General features: G+C 42.6%; 1 protein-coding gene across 9 annotated transcripts in view; it reads left to right on the top strand.

The window, feature by feature from the left end:
• HORMAD1 (HORMA domain containing 1) overlaps positions 1–24422 on the top strand; it is a 95310-nt gene that overhangs the window by 38641 nt on the left and 32247 nt on the right. For 6 of the 9 annotated variants that reach the window (XM_085860745.1, XM_085860734.1, XM_085860712.1 and 3 more), the window contains 7 exons: positions 8247–8391; positions 11315–11378; positions 12514–12550; positions 12691–12711; positions 12824–12850; positions 17369–17436; positions 17725–17870. In XM_085860745.1, coding sequence (XP_085716871.1) covers positions 8247–8391; positions 11315–11378; positions 12514–12550; positions 12691–12711; positions 12824–12850; positions 17369–17436; positions 17725–17870 — 508 coding nt within the window. The remainder of the gene's footprint in view (positions 1–8246; positions 8392–11314; positions 11379–12513; positions 12551–12690; positions 12712–12823; positions 12851–17368; positions 17437–17724; positions 17871–24422) is intronic. The other 3 variants (XM_085860711.1, XM_085860714.1, XM_085860713.1) reach the window with 3 other exon arrangements.

Below are 24422 nucleotides of genomic sequence, written 5' to 3'. Positions count from 1 at the left end.
TGCCTTGGAGCTCACCGCAGGGCAAAGAAGAATTTTGTCTCTCAAGGGACACTGGATACCATTGACCAGAGTCGCAGGGCCAGGCTGAATGGCAGAGCTGAGCTGTTCAGGGAGCTGAGGCGTAAAACTGTACGTGCACTGAGGGTGGACAAGGAAGCCGATGTGCGAGGAATCTGTGAGGGGGTAGAGCATCACCTGTGGACAGGTGATTCTCGTCCCGCTTACAGGGGAATTCGCGCATTACGTTCATCCAAGCCCATCCCTCGGAGCACTGCAATTCGAGCAGAGAGTGGTAGGCTCTTGACAGAGGATTCTGAAGTGAAGGCCTGCTGGGCCAGTTACTTTGAGCAGTTGTACCAGGCTGATCCCCCAGCTGTCGAGTTGGACGTCAAGGGTGTTACAATCCCTGTTGCTGACCCTCGAATCAACTGTGGTCCACCTTCGCTTGTGGAAACACGGGCTGCGGTGACCCTGTTGAAACGGGGCAAAGCTCCAGGGATCTGTGGCATCTATGCCGAACTTCTCAAGGCTGGTGGAAATGCTGCACTCGTGTCGTTGCATGCAGTTTTGTGCTCTGCCTGGAACACAGGCATCATCCCAACTGACTGGAAGAGGGGCCTTGTTGTCCCTATCTGGAAAGGGAAGGGTGATCGCCAAGACTGCAACAACTACCGAGGGGTGACGCTGCTCTCAGTGCCGGGCAAGGTCTTTGCTCGGATAATTCTTGATAGGGTTCGCCACCATCTGCTTGAGCACCAGCGTCCAGAGCAGTCAGGCTTTACACCAAAGAGGTCAACGATTGACCGTATCCTTGCCCTTCGTGTCCTCTTGGGTCAAAACTAAGATCCAGGCTTTCGGTGACATCTTGGATGCTGCTGTCCTGTCTGTGTCTGTTTGTGGTGAGGATGTTGAGGTCGTGGAGAGATTCACTTACCTTGGCAGTGATATTCATATCTCTGCTGGCTGCGAGTCAGAGGTCAATAGACGTCTGGGTCGGGCCTGGGGAGTCATGGATTCACTGGATCATAGGGTGTGGCGCTGCCGGTACCTGTGCGGGAGGACGAAAGTCCGAGTCTTCAGGTCCTTGGTACTTCCAGTCTTGCTCTATGGGTGCGAGACTTGGACTCTGACCAAGGATCTGAGACGGAGACTTAATTCCTTTGGCACCAGTCTCTTCGGAGAATCCTTGGCTATCGCTGGTCGGATTTTGTGTCCAACAAGCGGTTGCTGAGAGAGACTCGGATGAGATTTGTTACCTGCATAGTCCGTGAGCGTCAGTTGCGGCTGTATGGACATGTGGCTCATTTTCCTGACGCTGATCCTGCTCACCAGATTCTCTCAGCGAGGGAGTCTCATGAGTGGAGGAGGCCAGTGGGCTGACCACGTGCCTCATGGTTGCAGCAGGTTGACCATCATCTCAAGGAGATGGGGATGGGCCTGGCATTTGCCTGGGGGATGGCCAGACGGAGGCCCCTGGAGTACCGGCGGAAAGTGGACGCAGCGACGCGCTGTTCTGGCACATGCTCCCATACCTGACCTGACTAGTACATTATGCATTTGCGAAGTCGTTTTTAATACTTTACAAAGTAAAACAAAGAAATATTTCATCGTGGGAATGAGGAAAAAAAATTAGCCGAAAAGAACATCGAACAATGGTGCAAAGTAGTCTCCTATTCGTGGACGATAAGAGGATCCATCATCACCCACACCCTCCCCATCACGCTCCCATACTACTACTGACATAGACATACTACTACTACCAATGCTACTACTCCAACTACTACTACTATTACTACTGTCACGCACACCAACTACTACTAATAGTATTACTACTACTGATACTACTGGCATTGACATCGACTCAACATGGAGTCTGGAACAATGATGTGTTCCTCTTGTGAAGCCCATTTGTATATACCAATTCCCCTTAACGCTGCCAATACGCCATTACACGGTAGATGTAAGTTAGAAACACGTTCAGTAAGTGCTGTAGTCGTCCGGAAGACGTCAATCTAATTCGTCTACATACGACAATGTGCGTTTTAGATACGTTACAAATAGGTTCATAGCATGTTACTCAAAGGTTAGAAGCACGTTATACTTAGGTTCAAAGTATGCTACACACAGGTTAAACACACGTTACTCATAGGTTCATAGCACGCTAGTCATTGGTTCAAGGCAAGTTACAAATAGGTTCAATGCATGTTACTCATAGGTTTCAAGCACGTTCAACATAGGTTCAGAGCACGCTACTCATAGGTTAAAAGGACGTTACCCATTGGTTGAAAATTAGGTTGAGGGTATGTTAAATATTACCTTGACGTGTTTCGACTTATGAGTAACCTACAAGTAACGTGTGTCCGTCGTGTGTAAACGATTGCAGAGCGTGCCAAGAACATATGACAACGCATGCGGAACGTGTTAGCCATACTCTGAGTACGTCATAAAATTTTCAGCATGCTTGAAATTTCACGACGTATTACACGTACCACGTAATATGATAGCGTACTTCATTGTTTTCCAGCCTACTCTTAACGTATACACAACTTACCTATACCGTATTTGACGTGCGCCTAGCGTTTTAGACACATTTTTCATAGGTTGGCATACGCTGGCAAAATCATCAATGTGTGACTGCGATGTTGACACTTCAAATTCTCAGGCGGTTATGATTTAAATCAGCGTCTGGCAGCTTTTTAACAGGCTACGCCACGAGTTCGCCGGCGATACGTTTCGAGCGCTATGCGTAAGTTAAACTATCGTTGGGCATAGGTTGTGAACGCCGACAACAGGCTAAGCATTCGTTGGTAAAAGTTATCAATAACACAACAAAACGTTCTGTGCTCGTTACTAATGTGTTATGCAGACGACCAACACGTTATGAATATGCCCAAAACTTAAAAAAAACATCAAAATTTCAGCGTACGCCAACGTTTTACATACATTTTTATACGTTGCTATTGCTGGCTAAAACATCAAGGTGTGACAGGGCCCTAAAGCCACTCCTAAACTCAGCAGCCTGTATCATTCAATGTCTTTCCTGAAAAAAATACGAACTTAACACAGCTAATAAGTTATTTTTCCATAGCTCAATGGGGGAGGAGGAGGAGGAGGAGGAGGGTGGGGGGGGTGTCAGATGGGGGAGTGGAGCAGATGGGGGAGGATGGTGATCATGATCATAAAAATGAGTGGGGGGGGGGGGAGTAGACAGGCTAACAGGAGTTTATGGGATAACTTACGGCTCTAAAATGATTGGCATGTGGCTTTACGCGTATTGCCTCAAAACTCTCCCCAAAAGGTTTTTAATAATATATAATATAGTCATACCCTGGTTTACGTCGGGGATGCATTCCTGATTGGGGATTTATGTTGGGGATGCGTCAGGGATGCATTATTGACCTGTTTAAAAGTCAGAAAGGTACGACGAATATCGAAACGACATAAATCAAAGAAATTTTTCTCATAATAATTGATGGAATAAGAGGCGGATGCATTCGTAATGTTGTCACTTTATCTGTTATATTATTGTGGGCCAGAGTTCGGTGGCGATAAACGACTACCAGGGGGAGCAGTGGGGTCGTCTCCACCGAACACCCCGGAATTTAGGTCGTGACTCTTGGATAAGTCCGGAAGTCACGGATCCCTTAGCGGACCGTGGTCGCCAATATTACGACGGCGTGGGGTAGGCTTAATTGCCTAATTTCAATATACCTAAGTACCCACGTCGTCTAACTACCGGGGAAAACCACACCCTCGACGGACCTTGGGTGGAACGGGCCGTTTACCGAGCCCGATCCGGGTCTAAACCGAGCGGTGATTACCAAGATCCATCGGTCCAAATGAACAATTTACGGCACACAGCCTCCCTAATGCTCAATACGCACTGTGCTGGGTCATTGGGAGAAATAACAGGCAACGAACTGGAACATTTAACAGGTATTTATGTACAATAATAAGACAGCACAGACTTAATCACGAATATCAAGCAGGCAATTTACAGTGAGCAAAAGCACTTAACAATTCTACTTAAAAGACTGGCGCCACACACACACACACACACACACACACACACACACACACACACACACACACACACACACACACACACACACACACACACACACACACACACACACACACACACACACACACACACACACACACACACACACACACACACACACACACACACACGAAATGGACCTCGTGGGTCTTTATTCGGCCCCTCAGCCCAGAGGGAAGGCGAGCTGGGGGAACAGAGCCTGGCCGGGTACTTCCCCTCCTCGTGTGGTCAGACTGGACTCCAACCCACCACGGTGGGTCTCGAACCCATGACCCGAAGTCCACGGGCCCACGGCCCTGGCTGCTCGGTCACCTCCGCCATAAGGAGCCACCGTGAAGGACCACAGACCACGACCGAGACCAAGCCACCGCACTAGACCAAGACCGCCCGAACCACGACCGAGACCAAGCCACGGTGCCAGACCAGAAGCAATCGGCCAAGATGACTGCTCGCCACCCGACTGCCGTACTCTGGTCCTGACAACCACTCTACTCTCCTTGATGAGGCGAACACTTCATCTGGCTGTGGCGGAGCTGGCCCTCAGGTCATGAGCCTCCTGATTGGACGGGGCGTCTCGGGGGGTGTGTAGGGGCGTCTCAGAGCCCCCCCCGAAGAGGCTCTGTAGTATCTTTCGGCACGCTGGCCTCGCATTGTCCGGAGCGCCTCGGCCCTGCTCGCCCTTCACCCATTGGCTGGAGGAAACGCTCCATGCCCTTCCTCGGAGCAGAGCCTCGATCTGAAGCGATGGAGGCTCAGCCCACGCCTTCAGTCAAAAACACGTGGGCAATGCAGTCGGTGGTTTGAAGAAGTGAAGGGGATTTGTTGTAACAAAAACGAACTTTAAAGTAACTTCGCAGCGCACATATGTAATTCCCATTAGACATAGGGAATGGGACCCTAACTATAACACATACTTATCGACATAACTGAACTGTGGGGGCTGCTGTCTGTTTGTGTGCAAATGGCTTCCAGATTCGTAACAATATTTCGCTTTTTACCGAAATAATATTGTCCTCTTTTTTTTGGTTAATGACAGTTACAGACAGTTACACATTCATTAATTATGTTGGCATTTTTATTGATGGTGGTATGCACCATAGTCGGAGGCAAACTAAATAACCCGGCAATATCATCCACACGTTCACCAGCATCCATTCGACGAATAACATCGAATGTAACTTTCAAAGTAACACTTTTAAGCTGCTTCTTAGCCACAGATATATCCTTTTCACTTAAAGCATGCTTCGGAGGCATGATGTTTCAGGATCACAAGGCTGTTTTACGATAAACTTCACCAACCCCAACAATATCGGGAAACATAGTCTGCATGGCACAAGTGCTAAACAAAGGCAGCGGGAGGGAATGATGAAGCTGTGTGTTAATGCTCGCATTTTCATCTGAGAGGAACCCACGTTTCATTAAAATTACTAAAAATACTATACTCAACAGTGTGCAGCAGTAAACTTTAACACAAATTATACAGGTACAATAAGATACAGTACATGAAAAAAAGAAATCAACAAAATACTGCACATCTATACTAATAAATGTCAGTGTATGTTTGTGTGTTTGTGTGTGTGTGTGTCTCCTCCATAACTCTAAAACCATGAAACCTAGTTGCCTGAAACTTTGCATGCATACTAAGGGAACTCTAAGGAAGTGCATGAGTGAAAATTGGCTCTTTGGGTTCATTAAAACACCCCTTTTGAAGATAATTCATGGCCTTCTTTCATTATATTCTTTATCAGGTGCATCCTCGGCCACCTTGCTCCGAATAGGGTCGTAAGGCGTTTGCTGGGTTACCTCGCTGGGGTCTGAAGCCTCCATGTTTTTTGGCCGGCTCAACCATGCCTTGACTTGGAACAAGCTGCAACGATTTCTTAAAGATTAAGTTTTTTTCACTCTCCTCACTCATATGATCAATTCATATGAATCGCTGGATACATTGCAATGTTTATAAACTCCTGGACACGCCAGCATTCGTAGCTTTATTTCATTTCCGCAAATGCCATAACCTCGACAATCTCTTAATTAAGCCGAATTACAAAATTGAAGCTCCAGAATTGAACTTAGCAGCAGTTCTGACTGCTAAAAAAGGTGTTCACCTGTCCAGTTCGGACATTGCTTGGGTGTTTCCGGGTGTATGGGTTTATTAACGGCAATTAGTAACCGCTTGCCAAGCTAGGTGTTCTGTTGACATGCTTGCTTGAATGCTTAAGCTACTTGCTGTGCACCCTACAGTCCATAGAGGCACAGTTCGTGTCCTGATTGTGATGTACAGTCGAGGTACATGTGCAGCACACATGGATGTGGTACATTTGGGTCAATTTTTATCTGTAGGGACTCTCCATGGATGAATGGGAATTGCATGCCTGTTATGGTGGCAAAGTTTCATCCTGTATCTTATGGAGGTTTTATCAGGTTTTCCTTTGTCCTTGAGACTCTTTCTGAAGCAATTGGTTGTCGGGTGTGCTGTACAAAGGTTATATGGTTTTTCCTTGTGACTTTCAAAGCAAAATATAATTGATACCACTCAATTTCTGAGCTGTTTGCCATATCAACGTGTTTTCTAAAATAAATACAGTATAAAACGAGAAGGGCACTTGGTAGAGCGCACACCGCTCCACGTATTGCCTGATCGACGAAAACATATCGGGCCCAATAAATTTTTTAAATATCATGCTATATATATCGTTTTTGTTCCTCTCTCTCAATGTTGAAGAATCACTCAAAACATAAAAAAATTATCATATCAGGATCAGGATGTTCACCAAAATTGAATGAATTTGTCCTTCTCACCAACCCAACCTGCCCACCAAGTTTTGGCCAAATCCGTCCACAACTTGTTAAGATATCGTCCTCTCTGTCGTTTTTGGCCCGATCTCTCAATTGTGAAGAATCACTTAAAATATTCTAGGATCTGGATCCGGATCTTCACCAAAATCTGATCAGTTCATCCTTGTCACACATCGAACCTGTTCACTAAATTTTACATGAACCCATCCATAACATTTTGAGATATCCTGCTCACAGACATACAGACAAAAAGGGGTGAAAATATAACCTTCATCCACATTAGGTGGCAGAGGTAATAAAAAAATATGTAGGTAGTGGAGATGCTAAAGTGTATACTAAGAAATAATCAAGGTTGTATGTCAGTAGTGAAGATGCTAGTCTGTCTTGTGGAGTTCTCCAAGGGAAGTTTTGGCCTAATTCTTTCATGACACGGCTGTCCAGGCCTGACGTTTGACTAAGGTTGGGGCAGGATTTTGGAATTTGGACCTAGTGCTGGCAATAGCTCGCCTACTCTTTGCAAAGGACACGGTGGGATCTTTAACGTCCACCAACTCCTGCCAATGGATGGGACATCAGTTTAATGTCCATCCGAGGAACAGTATGCACATTGATGAATCACCCTGCCTGTGAAACACCAGGATGACAGTTTTTGCTCGGCCAATATTCCAACCAAGGCTAGATGGCTTAGAGGCGAGTGGGCATACCTCTTGGTCATCCTGTCAGCCCGGTAAACCATATATAAATAAATACATAATTCAAGGTGGAATGTCTGTAGAATGGTAAAAAAAAAAAAAATTCAAGGTGGTATGCGGGTAGTAGAATGGTAAAAGGTAAATAAATAGGTGGTATGTCTATAAATAATTTAAAGTTGTGTATTTACAGTGGAGATGGTAAAATGTATGAAAATATATAAATAATTCAGTCATGTTAGCCGTGGATATGGTAAATTGTACATAAATAAATAATGGTTCCCAAAAGCAAACACAATCCTGTCCTATTGTTCCTTCAAAAAATGTAATCCCCTAATTATTTATTGGCTTTGATGCCTCATGCCCAGATATTATTGCATATTCAGTACTGGGTATCTGCCAAATATGAAAGAAATGCATCCAGGCATTCTTGAGTTGAGGTTTCAGACCTACACACGGATGGACGGACGGATGAAAGGATGTCTGCAGAAGAATTTTGCTTGTAGTTGCGTGATCTCATCTGGAGTTATGTCCAGCTTATCAATGATAAATTAATGACCTCTTTGGCTTATGATAATAAAACCTCTCTTTTCATGTGGTGATAAAATGTTTATTACAAGTGTGAGAGTTCATTGGCATGTGTCGTAATTACATTTATAATTTTAACATGCTTTTTTCCTCTTGTGCTATGAATGCAGTGGCCTTCATTTTTTCCTACTGAGTTGGCTACACATCAGCAGTCACTCATGTTCGTGAAAAGAATGACAGCCATTGCTCTGTCAAACATTACGTACCTACGCGGAATCTTTCCAGAACACGCATATAGCACCCGTTACTTTGAAGGTTTGCTTATACTTTAATTTTCTTGGCCAAAGCTTGATGGCAAATTGTGCAAATCAGATTTTTCAAAATCTCATGTAAAGTCAATGTTATAATTTCTTTATGAAGTTTTTTTTTCTTTTGTTGTCTTTCAACATTGTTTTTGCTAATGTACTGTCCTTTTGTGCTTTGACAGAATAAAATTAGGAAATATTTTACCTAGCTTGCCAAACTCGTAGCAATAAATGGTTACTCACCCTAATGAGATTTTACAAAACCACATTTTGTTTGTTAAAGGCTTTCCCCCGAAAATAATGGTAGATTAATGGCAAACTTTATTAAACTGACTTTTAGTAGTATGTACTTGGTGATTCCACAATACCCACTGTAAACCTTTCTGTGCCCCCTTTCTGTTTCGCATAAGCCTGAGGCCATCATTCTGGAAAACACTCCCTTTGCCCTCAAAATGATTTCTACTGCATCCTTAACACAAATTGTTATGGCCTACAACATTTTTCCAACCAGAGGTTAACATCTATTGCTCTAGTTATAAATTGTATTCCGTTTCCTTTTTTTGGAAGAATGCCAGAAAATATTACCACACAACTATTTACTTTCAATTGGCTATATATTTAAATACTCAGCAACCGCTCCAATAACCTGTACACATCATACGATGTGCATTATTACCCAGCACATATGAAGCAAAAAGTGGTGTGAAGGAATTTCTTCACTTTGTTTGTCTATCTTTCCAACAGCTTGGTTTATGATCAAGGAACAACTTAATTTCAATTTAATGTTAGATTTTGAACATGAATCGGAGCATAAATCAGAAAACAAACCTGTAGTTTAGCAGTACTTGGCTTTGAAATTGTTCCGATCACACATGCACAGAGAGGAGTGAGATAATTTTTTATTCTGCTTGCCTGTCTAGCAGTCAAACAAAATTGAAAATCAGAACTTACTGCTTTTAGCGACGTCATAAAGGACACAAACACCAGGCATGAAGAACTAATCTAATGTGTTAAATAAGGTGTTGTAAAAGACGCTGCATGAACAGCGGTAAAATTCCGAATTTCTTTTCTACAACCTTCAAAATCTTTATTTTATTTCCATTTAATTATATACTTGAAAACTGTAGAACACACATTGTCATTTTAGCACTTCAACACCCTTCCATTTAGTAGTAATTGAACAAAATATTACAGCATTTTACATCATCATGACCAATCAAATTTGATGCTTGTAGACTCCGCTCATGTCCATTTTTCTCAAGACTGCATGGGGTAAGGTGTTCGATGAACTCCCTCGTAATTTGAGAAGTGTCTGTTTGTTTGTGGATTTAACTTACTATGCATTCCTTAATCACCATACGGAATGACTTTAAAACTGCAGCATGGACTCTGGGAGTGCATGGGCAGGTTTTAGGCGGTAAATATATTTTCATATCCTGTGGGGGTTTTGTGTGGAGGATGCAAATTTCCTATGTAAATCTGTATTGTATAGCACCACTCCTTGTGTAATGGGGTATTATAAGTTATAATAATAATAATAATAAATATTCTCTGCATGAAAATCATAGAAGTGGGAGAATTATCATCATTATGTGTGTGTTTGTTCTACTTCTATGCACTCCTGAACTGTTGGATGAAATGAGTTCAAAACTGGTAGTCAACGAAGTTGGCGGGGAATATAGAAATGGGTTCCCTCCATCCGTCCGTCCATCACATTTTGTTTCCGGAGCTTAACTACAAATCCCCTCAAGATATATTTACGAAATTTGGTACACATATCAAGCAAGTGGTGAACTGGTGCCTTTTGATATTTTCTAATTGATAGGTCACATGGTTTGGCAGCCATGTTGGATTCAAGAAAAATATTAAATAATGTTTTCTCTGAAATCACATAACCTAACAAAGCAAAAATTTGCAACTATCATCTTCCATCATGTCTGCATACATAGTAAAAATTATGACGTCACATGTCACATGGTTTGGCGGCCATCTTGGATAGAAAAACACCTCATCCGATTAACACGAAACTTCACACACGTATTCCACTGGAGGATTGAAGGCAGAATGTAAATTTATGATGTCATAGGTCACATGGTTTGTCAGCCATCTTGGATTGAAAATTAATTAATTTTAAAAATCTTCTTCTCCAGAACGGCTGGACAGATTGAGGCAAAATTTCACATACACTTTCCCCAAGACATCCTTTCAGAAGTTTGTTAATTTCTAATTGATAGGTCACATGGTTTGGCGGCCATATTGAATTTACCCTAAAACCTTCAAACATCTTCTCCAGAACGGCTGGTCAGATCAAGGGGAAACTTCACATACATATTGCACACGCTTAGGGAATATATGTTTGTTAATCCTCATTTACTATGGTGGAGGATATCGAAGACTTTGTCTTCAACGGATACTAGTTGTACTTAGGATGTGCACTGGAAGGTTTTCGCGATGAAAAAATTCAAGTGGGAACATTACGAGAACCAAAACGCTGGACAGAATGAAAGAGTGTGGATTCTCATTTTGGTTGCTTCCTGCTCATCCTTCTGCTCCTTCAAGTTTTCTATCCATTGCCACCCCTGATCTTTTCAACACTTTCTGGTCCTCCTCTCCCCTTTTTTTCCTGTTCCTTCCTTTCAAACCGTTGCATTTGCACATTCTTTTCCCACCTCTCTGCTTTCAATGATGTGTCAATATGATTACTTTAAGCCTTTTCTGTTCACAGCTTCCATGAGCCTCGATATTGAAAGCAGGATAATTTCAAAATGAGTTTTGATTCCATGATTTTTATTTAATCACACTTATTCCATGATTCATGCATATTGAATCATTGTAAATGAGGAGATGCATTATTGTAGGAAAAATGATTTTTTGAGTGTTCTCCAATGAATTTGATTGTGTTCAAAACGTAAAATTCAATAATTATTTTTTAGATTTATCACTCAAAATTCTTCGAGAGGACAACAGATTCGCTGGTGCCTGTCACGTTGTAAACTGGTAAGACACTTGAGAAATATTTTGAGAGTGGATTTGTCTAATTTTATATTCGCTCTTTAAATACGTTTCAGTTGGGGTTGCTTAATCGGGACCCAGATAAAGGTGTTAAATGGAACTTTTGCCAGAAATTAGCTAGTAGCGATTCTTTAAACCATCAGCACTAAAATCACAAACTGTAAAGATGGGTGGCTCATGTGATAAAAATGGCTTTGTTAAAGAAACGTCTAGACTTCGTACATTTCTGGATAATTTAAGTGCACCTGAAAAGTACAAATGTTGGAAGTGTCAAATCATCAACATAGGTTCCAGAAAGCCAACAAGGAGAAGGGTGTTGGCAATGTTCTTCTTATGTGGTCCCAGAACAAGGTTAGTCAAGGTGAATGGCTGCCTGGGTCTATACTGAAGCAAAAGGCCACGGAGTTTACAGAAACTCAGAAAATGGAATTCACACCTTATAGCAGCTTGCTGATCTGTTGGAAAGTTCGTCAGAACATCATCTGCAAGAAAGAGCTTTTTGAGAGGAAGGATGTGGACTTACCGGTGGTACACTACTAAAAACGGAATGATCTTCCAGACATTCTCCAATATTTTAGGAATAATTATATTTTAATGCATACAGATATAGAATTTTGGAAATAGGATCTTTTGGAATAGAAAATTTGGAAATTGGAAATAGGATAGGAAAGAGATCCTTTTGCTTGTGGGAGCAATGTCTAGGAATAGATAACTTTGGTTGTGTGTGTGAAGCAGCACAACACTTGTTTACTTTTGTTGTAGACATAACCTCTTCTCCGTGTTCTTTGCTTGTTCATTGAAAATGATCCATTGTCAGAATTGAGATGAAGAGGGTGTTGCTTTCTTTTAAATTTTTACTGAAAAGATTAGCTAAATCAGACTGACTCTCGTCAAGGAAACTCTTTCTGCACTGTATGTTTTGAGGGCACTTGCTGCTCAAACCCAGTTACATATTCTCAGTAGTTTCACTCCCTGCCATAAAAGGGAGAATGCTGATTCATGGTGATGTTTTTCTGCTACCAATATATCCCAATTAAGCAATGCAGACTGCACTTAAAGCTTGTTTCTGAGATGATATATGTCTGTCATGTTACACATGAAGTAATTCATTGTTTTCCAGGATGAGAGGATGTTTTGATGCCCTAGAAAAGAGATTTGTAAGTGTGTGACTGCAATATATGTCATTCACCTCATGCACACTCTTTTGACATCAATAAATAATCATACATTCATATTGATGAATAATGCAATTGTAAATAGTTTGGTCCATTTTATTTTTGACAACTTTCTTTTCCAGCTGAGGATGATGGTTCTACTTGTAAGTATACAATCTTTTCATTTCTGATCAGTGTCCTACAGTAACTTGTAAAGTTAAAATTTTCAATCCATTTCACTTTTTTCTTTTAATCATGATGTTTTTTTCAAAATAGGCTTATACCAACCCTGATGATCCAAATGTAAGTTTTACCTTCTTTATCACCATCCTTCGATGTAAAGTATTATAAATGCTCCACAATGATACATATTATACGATGCTTTTTGTGTAAGTTACTTAGTTTGGCATATTTATTACAATTCAATAGATTGATGTCATTCACTAAAAATATTAATGTGACAGTGAATACAATAAATTTAATGGGACAGTCATGGTCTTTATCTATGAGCTCAGTTCACTGTAGATATCATAGTTTATTAAGTGCGAGGGGTGGGCCAAGTGGGTTGACAAGGCTGAGAAACTGCACCTGTTGGGAAAGGGGCATCCAAGCAGCCTTCTGTGTTGTGTATATATACTGTATGAGTGGTTCAAAGTTGATGTGGACCTTTAATATGAGAGACCACTGGACTCTAGAGTATGTGTACGGGCTGGCAGGATGGCCTAGAGGTACACACACTCACCTCAAAGCTGCCTAGCCTGGATTTGAATCTTGGCCCAGCTTTAAACTGTCATCTCCTGGTGTTTCACAGGCAGGATGATTAATTATCAATGAGTTTGCCGCCCCTTGGATGAATGTTAACTGGACGTCCTTTCTGCCGGCAATAGTTGGTGGATGATAAACATCCCACGGTGTCCTTTGTGAAGAGTAGGCGAGCTATTGCTGGCACCATGGCCAAATTACAAATTCCTGCCTGAAACATAGTTGAATGACAGGCTTGGCCAGTTGGTTTGTGAAAGATTGTGCCATGCTTCCCATGGCCAACCCAACAATAACATGGGAGTAATTGTGGTCATAAATGAAGACTGAAGGATGTGAACAAAATTTTACACAATACAATGCTACAAAATTTCAGCAATGCCTTGATGGAGACAGGGTTCAATCCCTTATTTTACTTTGATCTATATTCAAACTGATTCCAAAACGATTGTGTTTTTCCATAAGGTGCGGCAATAACTGATGTGGCTTGACTTGGCATTCTCACCAATCACAGTTAGGAGTGTATCAGTAGAACTTGTATAAAAGCCGCAAGTCTGATGAGTCATCCTTCACCATGTTCTCAATGAATGGACGTGTGCACATGTGGCCCAGGGAGGTCTACAGCAACGAATGCCTGGTTTCAACAGTAAAGGGTTCTGGTGGTTCCATAATGTTGTGGACCATTTTCTTGGCATGTGGTATGCATTCGCTACCATTGTTGATTGCTTACGTGCTGCCGCCCGGTGGAGGGTTTCAATTACTGCCTTGTAAGTGTGCTTTGTCGAGCCCTTTGATTGGTTCTTAAAGGTCATATGACCTGGAGGTCAGAGTGCAAATCATCCATTTTGTAATCAAGCAAGAGCAGCATCGTTTGCTTTGTGCCATCTGCAGCTCTTAATTTGTGCCTTGGAAGGCTATGTCTGTAACTAAAAGTTTAATATGCTTCATGATTATTACAGATACACGATTATTGTTGCATGTTGTGTTGGAGATGTTATTTCAGTAATTCGAGTTAAAGAGCAGGTTGCAGGTCACCAAACATGTTCTGAAAATTTATCAATATGATTATATGTGCATTAAATAGTTGGATGCAAACTATTGTGGTTGCCCAACTATTGGGAAAATTAATGAAATTTAACTCCGAAGTTGTTATTTCTCGAGGCCATTGAAAAAAAAAACAGCCGTGTGCCCATATATGGATGGTGACGTTACATTCTCCAAAAGAAAGCGGCGCTCATTCGCTCATTGAAGAAGTGTCCAGTTCAGCGGGCCGTTCTTTCGCTTATTTTGAGCTTGCAACTGTCTATATTATCCTTTTTTATTTTGAATTATTGTAGAACAAAGTTATTTGGATATTTGTACATCATGCCTCGTACATGTGTCGTCATGTTTTGCAAAAATAGCTGGAAAACGGGTAATCGCTCCCACCGATTCCCGAAGGAATCAAACATTCGCGGCAGTGGATAAGATTTGTACAAACAAAATGGGCGAATTTTCCCCCAAAGAAAACGGGTAAAGAGGACCCTTTGGATAGACTTGTCATTTGTGGTGACCATTTCACAGCCAAGGATTACGAAGGCAAGGCAATGAGTGAGCTCTGTTTCAAAACAAGCGTGTAGCTGTGCCCACCATTCAGCCTTCTCCTCCTCAGCTGGCTCCTGCTTCATCTTCTCACACTATTCTAATAATTTCTCGATTTCTTATAAGCATTTATAGATAAACACAATGCCCCAATCCTTGAGAGGTGACACAGAGTAAGTCATCACGATCCGGAAGTCTGTACGTTGTAACCCGTAATGGGGAATGCGGCTGAGAATCTCTTCCCCATCGGCCACGCCATCATCACTTTCGCTGGGGTCAAGCTCAGCTGTCAGAAAGACTTCAACACCAAGGGTCCATTATATTTGAGTCCATTATTGATTCATTCTGTTTCTGACTCTTGAGTGACTAGAGGGTTGGTGGTGGTCGTATGGCAGCTTAGCTGCCGGGGTAGCTATCATTTCTTGAAGCGCGACTGTGTCACTGATGCAGTGCCCCTCTACCAGTACACACACTGGAACTGGTACTCATTTCACCGACCTCAGAAGGATGACAGGCTGAGTCAACTCCCTGGTGTATTAATTCAGTGGCCAACGGGGCTTGAAATCAGGACCCGAGGATCCCAAGCCACCACCATAACCACTGAACCAACACCAGGCTACTAGAGGGTTAAAAAAATTTATTATATCAAGTCACAGACGAATCAAACTTTACATTATTTTATGCATCGAACAAGAAAATGAAAATCTACAAACCAATCTGTCTGGTGGAGTCTGTCAGTGTGAACTGCCGGGCAGTCAGTCCTGCCACTTGTACACGAAATAGGCCGTTTTCTGGCACTTGCAAGTGGCTCATATTTATATCGCTCAGGGCCAGAAACTCCATAGTATAAATTCCCATCATCCTCCGACTCGTCCTCGGCAATATCGGAATGAAAACACTCAATTGTCATTGCCGTTGAAATCACTCTCCGATTCGCATCTCGCCATTGTTTACACGCTGTTTCCGAATGTTCATGAAGTTTTCGGAGAACGTGACATCATAGCATCTTCGGTAACTTCCGGTCTGTTTTTCGATCACCGAGAAAAGTTTTGACTTAAAAGTTAATTTTAGCATATTTTGAGTTTCAAATGTGAGAAAATAAATACCCCACGTTTATTAATGTACTTACAACCTTCGAATCACGCAAAGTCATCAGCGACCCAAAACCTGCTCTTTAATGTTTTCTCTGTGGCTGCAAAATATATGCAGTACACATTGCCGTGTGATGTGTGCTTTAGAATGCCAGGTGGATATATTTAATTGATTCGGTGTGCATTCTGCTCTGTATTAAGTTCTGCATATGTCCACCTTGTCTTTACAGTTCCACACTTGTTCCATCAAACGTTCGAGTTAGACGTGCATACAGTCTCGGGCATTCATTTTAGGACAGTGTTTAGCTCTCTGTCTCGCTGTGCAGTGAGGACACACACAGTAAGGACAGAATACATGGCCTGGGTCCACTTATTCCATTAGAAGGCAGGGTTGATACAGCGTGCTACATTAGCATCCTTAGCGACATCTACATCCCATGATGCAGCATTTCTTCCGTGCTGGGAGGGGTGTCTTTCAGGATGACAGTGCTCCAGTCCACAAGGCACGTGTTGCCCTCAGGTGGTTTGAGGAGCATGAGAATGAAGTTACCCATCTTCCAAGGTCCTCCCAATCATCAGACCTCAATTCCATAGAGCATTTGTGGGACTGTTTGGAGAGGTGCCTAAGACAGTGGTTTCAACCTCCATCAAACCGACATGAATTGGAGGACTTCCTTGTGGAAGAATGGTGTCACATTCCTGCAGAACAGTTCCAGACCCTTGTTGATGCCATGCCACATTGTATCCATGCCTCCTTGGGATAATGAGTTCCCTTACAAGGAACTTCAACACAGGAGGAGGCCAAAAGGCCCATCAAAGCATGTGTTATTATTGCCAACTTATAATTGTTTGTCCATGTTCTATCCTTTTTAAATGCTGAGCATCAAGAAAGGAAGCATCAGGTACCATTTTAAAAGTCTTTTGGTTTGACTTAGTTCGGGTTCAAACCGCCAACCTCCAGACTCAGAGCAGACACCCGAACCATTACACCACCGAGGGCTGCTTGAAGTATGTTGAAAATTAACAAATTTAATTCTTCAAATACAACCAACTTTTCAATGCACCATCAGTAAATATGAAAAGGCTGTCTGAGTCTTGGTTGATGTAAAATCTTGAATGCTTTTTCTCATCGTGTAAGCACTCAAGGTTTGAATCACATGCCCTATTTTGATTTATTAACAATGTCGGTTCTTATTGCCTTTGAAATATGTTAAGGTTTTGCTTAAATTTTAGATATTGTGGAAATAAAGAATCTGATAATTGATTCAAGAAATAGCCCTACATTAATGTTATCAATATTTGATGCTTTTTGAATGAAAATAATTTACGTGAAAATTGAATTATTCATTGATGCCATTCAAACTGAATCATTATTCTTGCTATACTACAGACCATTGTTGAATCATACTCTTTCAAGTACTTTTACACTGAGAATGGGCACACCATGGACATTAGCAGGTGACATTAGGTTGGAAAATTAAAAAGAATACTTTGATTATTAAAAAACAAAGCATTGTTATAATTAGAATTAAAATAAAACTTGAGAAAATTATTTAAAATATTATTAAAATAATACTTTGAAAATCCCGCTTCACAGTTTGTGTGAATTAAATTTTTGTCTTTTTTAATGTTGGAAAATATATAACAAGCAAGCCTTGTTTTGTGATGCAATCATTGCCAAAAGACTGCCATCATATTTTCTTCATGAGTTGCTTTTGACTTTGTTGATATATTTTAATGTTGCAGCAGTGACAAAAAGTTGGAGGTTACCTTAGTGGAGACCAAGCGATCAACCATTGTGCTTATCCGCAAGCTGTTTGTGCTCATGCAGCACTTAGGAACATTGCCCCAAAGCATAGCTTTGTCAATGAAGCTGTTTTATTATGATGAAGGTGAGTGGAGCTCCTACGATATTAGTTGCACAAAGAAATCCCACATAAACACCAAAATAGGAAGTTGGAAATCAGAGCGTGAGTTTCTTTCATTACTAATCACTATAATATCTTGAAATGCAGATACAGGCACGTCAGCTTGAACTTCTGATGTATGCAGATATGTTATCTTTTAAATAATAAATGCTTTTTTGTTAGAATTTTCTGACGTTGACACATCGTAAATACATGGCAAACATATAATCTTGCCTATATAATTCTCTGTTTAATATTTCAGTTGAAATATTAATTAGAAACTTGATTCGACGAGTTAATTTTCATTTTTAAGGTAATACTGTATTACACAACATAATGATCAGTGGGTATTGTCCATACCAATGTTTTCACAACCAGGGTTGAAAAATGTTGGTGCATGGACAAGACCCATTGATCATGATATTATCCATGGAATCTGAGAGGTCCATGACCATATTAAAGGGTGTCCTTTGAGGGGTATTGTAAAAGGAGGGGGAAAAGCAAAAAAAAACTGCTTTGTTTTAATTTTGCGCTAACTTAAAAAACAGGAAACACACATGTATTCTTCTTAACTTCCTTTATGAACACGAAATTCTCTGATGCAGACTACCCACTTGTTAAATTTCTCTCAAAAGCTAACAAGTGGGCAGTCTGCATCGGAGAAATGGGCAACCTTCAAGGAGCAAATATATGGGGTAGAGAGAAGCTATATCGTGTAAAGGTAGAGGCAGAAAGAGACCAGGATGCACAAGCAGGGAGGTAAGCATTGTAATTCAGGATAAGCAGAAGGCATTCATGAAGTACAAAATAACAGGACTAAAGTCTGACTCATATCAGTATCGGAGTAAACAGAGGTTAGTAAAGAAAATAGCTTGGCAAGTCAAAAGAGAATATGAAAAGGATATGGCCAAAAAATATTAAACATAACAACAAGACATTTTAAAAGTATACTGTATTGGCCTATAAGGGCATAAAGAAAAGGTTAAGACAAGTGTGGGCCCCTTGAGAAAAATTGGAAACAGGAGTGCAATGATGCCTTCCTCAAATTAAAGAGGTGTTTGACATCCACACCCGTTTTAGCTTAACCCACCGATGATGGGAATTTTATTCTGGACATGGATGCAAGCCAGGAAGAATTGGCGGCAGTTTTGTCTCAGAAACATAGGGGCGTGGAAAGTGTGACTGCGTATTTGTCAGGCCATGGGTAGGCCTGAGCGAAATTATTGCATCACTCACAAAGAGTTATTGGCAATGCTGTCTGCCATGAACCATTTCCACCCATACTTGTATGGATGGAAATTTTTGGTTAAAACAGACCATTCCTCCTTGCAATGGCTCTTACAGTTCAAGGAATCAAAGGGCCAGATTTCACGATGGTTGGATAAATTGCAGCAGTACAATTTTAGTGTGGCCCATAGAGCCAGGAAGGCTCATGGGAATGCCGACGCACTCTCTCGATGCCCTTGTCTGGAAGAAAACTAAATTCTGTACAAGGCATGAAGACAAGGACCAGTTGACAGATTCTTCCAATAACATCCGAGTCTGTACAGCCCGTGTGATCAGGCCATTAACTTGGCCACTGAACCAGTTTTGCCAGTAACTGCGGGTGAGAAATTTGGCGCTTTGGCATGGAGCACAGCCCAATGGGAGGATCCCGTGCTGGGACCAATGTACGAGTGGGTCCGAGAAAATAAGACCCAGTGGAGAGGAGGTCATCCCCCTTGGAGCACGAACAAAGGCATACTGGGCTCACAGTGGAAAACCCTGGAAATGAAAGACATCATGTATCGCAATTGGGTGGACATTCCCTCTGAGAAAACTTCCTGGCTGGTAATAGTCCCAGAAGGAGGAGAGGAGGAGATTTGGACCATACTCTGTTTAGAGCGTTGGTGCTGCTTAAGCAGTCTTCTTGGCTATTGGGCACAATCCTGGACGGGTCGCCACTCCGACAAAGTATGCCAGCATGCTGGCACTCATTTTGCCGACCACGGAAGGATGACAGGCCGAGTTAACCCCACCTGGTATTAATTCAACAGCTGAGCTGGATTTGAACTCAGGACCCAAGGATCCAAAGCCCACTACCAGAACCATTAAGCCAACATCAAGCAGAATAGGCCCAGACCAATTTTAAACCACAATTTTACAACAACTGCATGGCGCCCACTCCGGCAGACATTTGGGCAGGACAGAGACAACATCTCACGTCCACTGGAGGTTCTATTGGGTTAATATGGGGTGTGATATACAGGACTGGTGTCAAGCATGCGACGCCTGTATTGCTAAAAAGGGACTGATATGGAGGATGAGGGCCCCGCTACAATTACACCAAGTGGGGGCTCCCCTTGATCAGGTTGCTATAGACATCTTCAGACCACTACCCAACACCTGCCTCAGTAACAAATACATCCTTGTGCTTATGGATTATTTTACCAAGTGGCCGGAGGCCTATGCACTCCCCAAACAAGAAGCCGGGGTTGTGGCACAGACCTTCATGGAAGGATTTGTATGTTGGCATGGGATTCCGGAAGAGCTGCACAGACCAGGGAAGAAATTTTGAGTCAGTTGTGAAAAGAAGTATGCAGTCTCATCAATTCAAAAAACACAGACAATGCCCTGAAGACCTCAATGTGACAGGATGGTGGAAAGGTTGAACAAGACTCTAATCCAGCAACTGGCCTTGTTTAACATCACCCATCAGGCTGACTGGGATGACCTACCGGATCAGTCAGCCCTGGAGCCACTGCATGTAGCCCAGTGCTGCTCATGTATGGACGGGTGTTATGAATTCTGATAGACTGCCGGGGGAGGGTTACACATGTCACTCAGAGGAAGGCATGGAGTCGCATATATAAAGTCGCATATGCGGAGCATTCAAACAAACATTACAACCATTAGAATACACATTTCCATTCCTGCTCGGCCATGACTTTATTTTTTACCTGCAAGGTGTAGTCTCAACTTGACAGCAAGGCAGTCCTAAAATGTGGTGGTGGTGGTGTAGCAGTGTGTGCTGCCCAAAGTGTGTAACAAAGTCCTCAAATAAATGATTCATCTGGATCCCTCCTTTGAACTCCCAGCACTCAGCACCACTAAAGCTTTCTTTGCTGTACACCCCAAAATGCCATTCCTTGGCCTTTCCATGGTTGCTAGGGGTCCTCCACCCCATGACCGACCGATCCAATCCTCCTCCCGGCCGTTTCTCTAATTCCTAGTCACATGCTGGGCTATCAGAAGTGAAGCGTGGCAAGGAGCCGCAGTCCTCATCCATCTTCGGACACACACAACTTCCTCAGCCACAAATCTTACATGCAATGATCCCTCCCCAGCTGCCATCATTTATGTACACCTACAGTACATGCTAAAGCCCTGTTTCTCATTGCACGGCCCATGAGTCACCCCTGGTGGCCTTAAGTGTGGCCCCTCACGTGCGGCCGATAATACACAAATGTGAAACACCCCCATCATAATCCGCCATAAGTGCTATCAAATTGACCGAATGGTTTCAAATGAATGTTCCAATGTGAAACATCAAAGTAACATCACTACATCAGTAGATGGCAGTATGCAAACAATTATGTTTGCAGCCCAGTAACGACAATGAAAAAATAAAAATAAAAAAAATAAGAGTACGTGGAGGCAGGGCCTATAGCAGCCATTTTGGAGTCCTGCAGGTGGTGTGGCGGCTCTCACACTGATGTCTTATCGGCAAAAGTGGCCCTCTTCTAAAATAAATGTAGATCACTGTGCTAAAGGATGTGTCCCTATCTCCCATGGCCTGACACGCTAATCACGATTACGAATAATCACAATCCATGATGGAATTATTTATCTCACATACCGTTACATGTAATAATTTTAACCCCTTCCACTCGGTCCATGTGCTGGACTTCATGGCCACTCTTGCCCATCACCAGACTAATTCCTCAACTAACCTGCATATCCCCAAAGCAAAGCATGTTGAGCCATTGCAATGGGGAAAGATAAATTTTGCAACAATCCAATTATCACTGTGGAGCTTATTAAATGACAGTAGTGCCTGCTGCATCCATTATTTCAATTCCACATGGCCAATTCAAACCCAGGACTCTCTTCCCATACTGAAAGCCCATTAAATCATGGCAGACTACCTGTGGAAGGTTATTTGTGCCTATCCGGACTGTTCCCAATAATTTAAATTGAACACTATAACTTTCCACAAAGGCTCTGGGTGGTTGTCTGGTGGGAGGTACTCGTACCTATCGACCAGCCCAGCATGGTGCGTAGCCACACGCTGGCTATCCTAGAGTCTCAGGGTGAGGTTGCTAGGCCCCATGCCCAGGCGCTAACCTCCTTCGGCTCTCACTAGCCCTCGGTTGTGCTGCCACCAAGGCACTGCCTGCAACACCTCTCCATAATGGTCCTCTCGTCGCACCCTCACAAATGCCTGGGGGACCCACCCTAGTCCCCCAGAGTTTTTAACTCTTTCAAGGGTCCGGCATCCCCACAGGCCCAAGACTATTACTCGGGCGGCTCCCTGATGGACCAGGGATGCCCCATAACACAACACCATTGGTCAGACCCCACGTCCAAATCTTGCCACATCAGCTCCCTGGCTGCCTGGTGCTTCCCAATTTCCCAGGGGGATAATCCCCAACAAGGCCAGTGATGTTAACGCCCCCCCCCCCCGAAATTGATTTTAACCCAGTAGCCAATTGACCAAACCAAGTCCCTCCAAGGCTGCTTTGAATTGAATTTTAACCACCTAAAACCAAATCCGCCTGTGGGACCGATGATGAATAAAACCAAACCAATTGATTTTCAGGTCTTGCCCCTTCCTGGAGCCACTGCTAACCTTGAGCGTCCATCTCCTCCAACCCTTCCCAATTGCCATGAGCAGCCAGTTGCTCATGACTCTCAGCTCCTCATATCACAGTGACAAAAATGCTTTAAAACCATTTGGGGCTCATACTGGCATTCTTCTATTGCCTTTCTCTTTCTACTTGCTTGATGCCTTCTTCTTCTCCCTCAGGGCCCTGTCACACCTTGACGTTTTAGCCAGTGTATGGCAAGGTATCAAAATGTATGTAAAACGCTGGCGTACGCTGAACTATTGATGTTTTTTTCCAGTTTTGGACGTATTCATGACGAGTTGGATGTATGCATAACATATTAGTAATGTACACAGAACGTTTCGATAACATATAGATAACTTATATCAACAAATGCTGAGCGTGTTGTCGGCATTCACAACCTATGCCCAACGATAGTTTAACTTATGTACAGCGCGGCAGCGTATGGCCAACGATCATGTGGCGTAGGCTATTAATAGGCTGCGGCTCGACGATTCAAATCATAACCGCACTAGACATCGAAGTGTGAAGCCACTGTCACACCTTGACGTTTTAGCCAGCGTATGCCGGCGTATGAAAAATTTGCCGAATACGCTGGCACACGTCGAATACGTTATGAGTAAGTTTTGTATACGTTAATAGCACGCTGAAGCACGCTGGCATACGTCGTAGTAAGCCGAGTACGTTGACAAATTTTCAGCATATTGAAAATTTTTCGACGTAAGCCAGCGTATGACGCACACGTTCCGCATATGCTGGCCATAAGTTGTAGGCACGTTACGCGATCGTTGACACACGTCAACACACGTTACTTGTAAGTTACTCATAAGTCGAAACACGTCGAGGTAATGATTAGCGTCAGTGTTCCAGACTCCCTGTTTTTTTTTTGTTTGTTTGTTTGTTTTCTTCGGTATGACGGTGATGTTGACACTTCGATTTCTAGTGCGGTCATGATTTAAATCGTTGAGCGGCAGCCTATTAATTATATTACATTATAACCGCACTAGAAATCGAAGTGTCAACAACACCGTCATACCGAAGAAAAATAAAATAGAATAAATAACCAGGGAGTCTGGAACACTGACGCTAACCATTACCTCGACGTGTTTCGACTTATGAGTAACTTACAAGTAACGTGTGTCGACGTGTGTCAACGATCGCGTAACGTGCCTACAACTTATGGCCAGTGTATGCAGAACATGTGCGTCATACGCTGGCATGCGTCGAAAAATTTAAAGCATGGAAAATTTGTCTAACAGCTCGGCGTTCTATGACGTATGCCAGCGTACTACGACATATGCCAATGTACTACGACGTATGCCAGTGTGCTCTTAACGTGTACAAAACTTACCCATACGTATTCGATGTCTGCTAGCGTTTTAGACAAATTTTTCATACGTCGGCATATGCTGGCTAAATCGTTAAGGTGTGACAGGGCCTTCACCATCGACTTCCTGTTTACTGAACTCTTGGTCCTTTTCCATTTGTTTTTTTTAGTCTGGCTTTGATAGTCCTCAATTTCACTGGATCTATGGAAGCGATAAACGACTGCACTCGCTCATATTTCAGTCCTTTCCCACAATCTCTTCCTATATCCCATCTGGAACTCGATCTTCATTGTTTTCAACCATCATTCTCTACTTTTTGGAATGGGTTCTATTGTTTGCTGCACTTTACTCCCATCTATTCATTTAATATCCCCATTCAT

The sequence above is a fragment of the Eptatretus burgeri genome, chromosome 2 (genome assembly GCF_056783735.1).
Source record: "Eptatretus burgeri isolate ZD-2024b chromosome 2, Ebu_testis_v1, whole genome shotgun sequence".
In the NCBI taxonomy this organism is placed as follows: Eukaryota; Metazoa; Chordata; class Myxini; order Myxiniformes; family Myxinidae; genus Eptatretus; species Eptatretus burgeri.
Note: the sequence above shows the minus strand (reverse complement) of the source record. Positions and strands in the feature narration are given on the sequence as shown.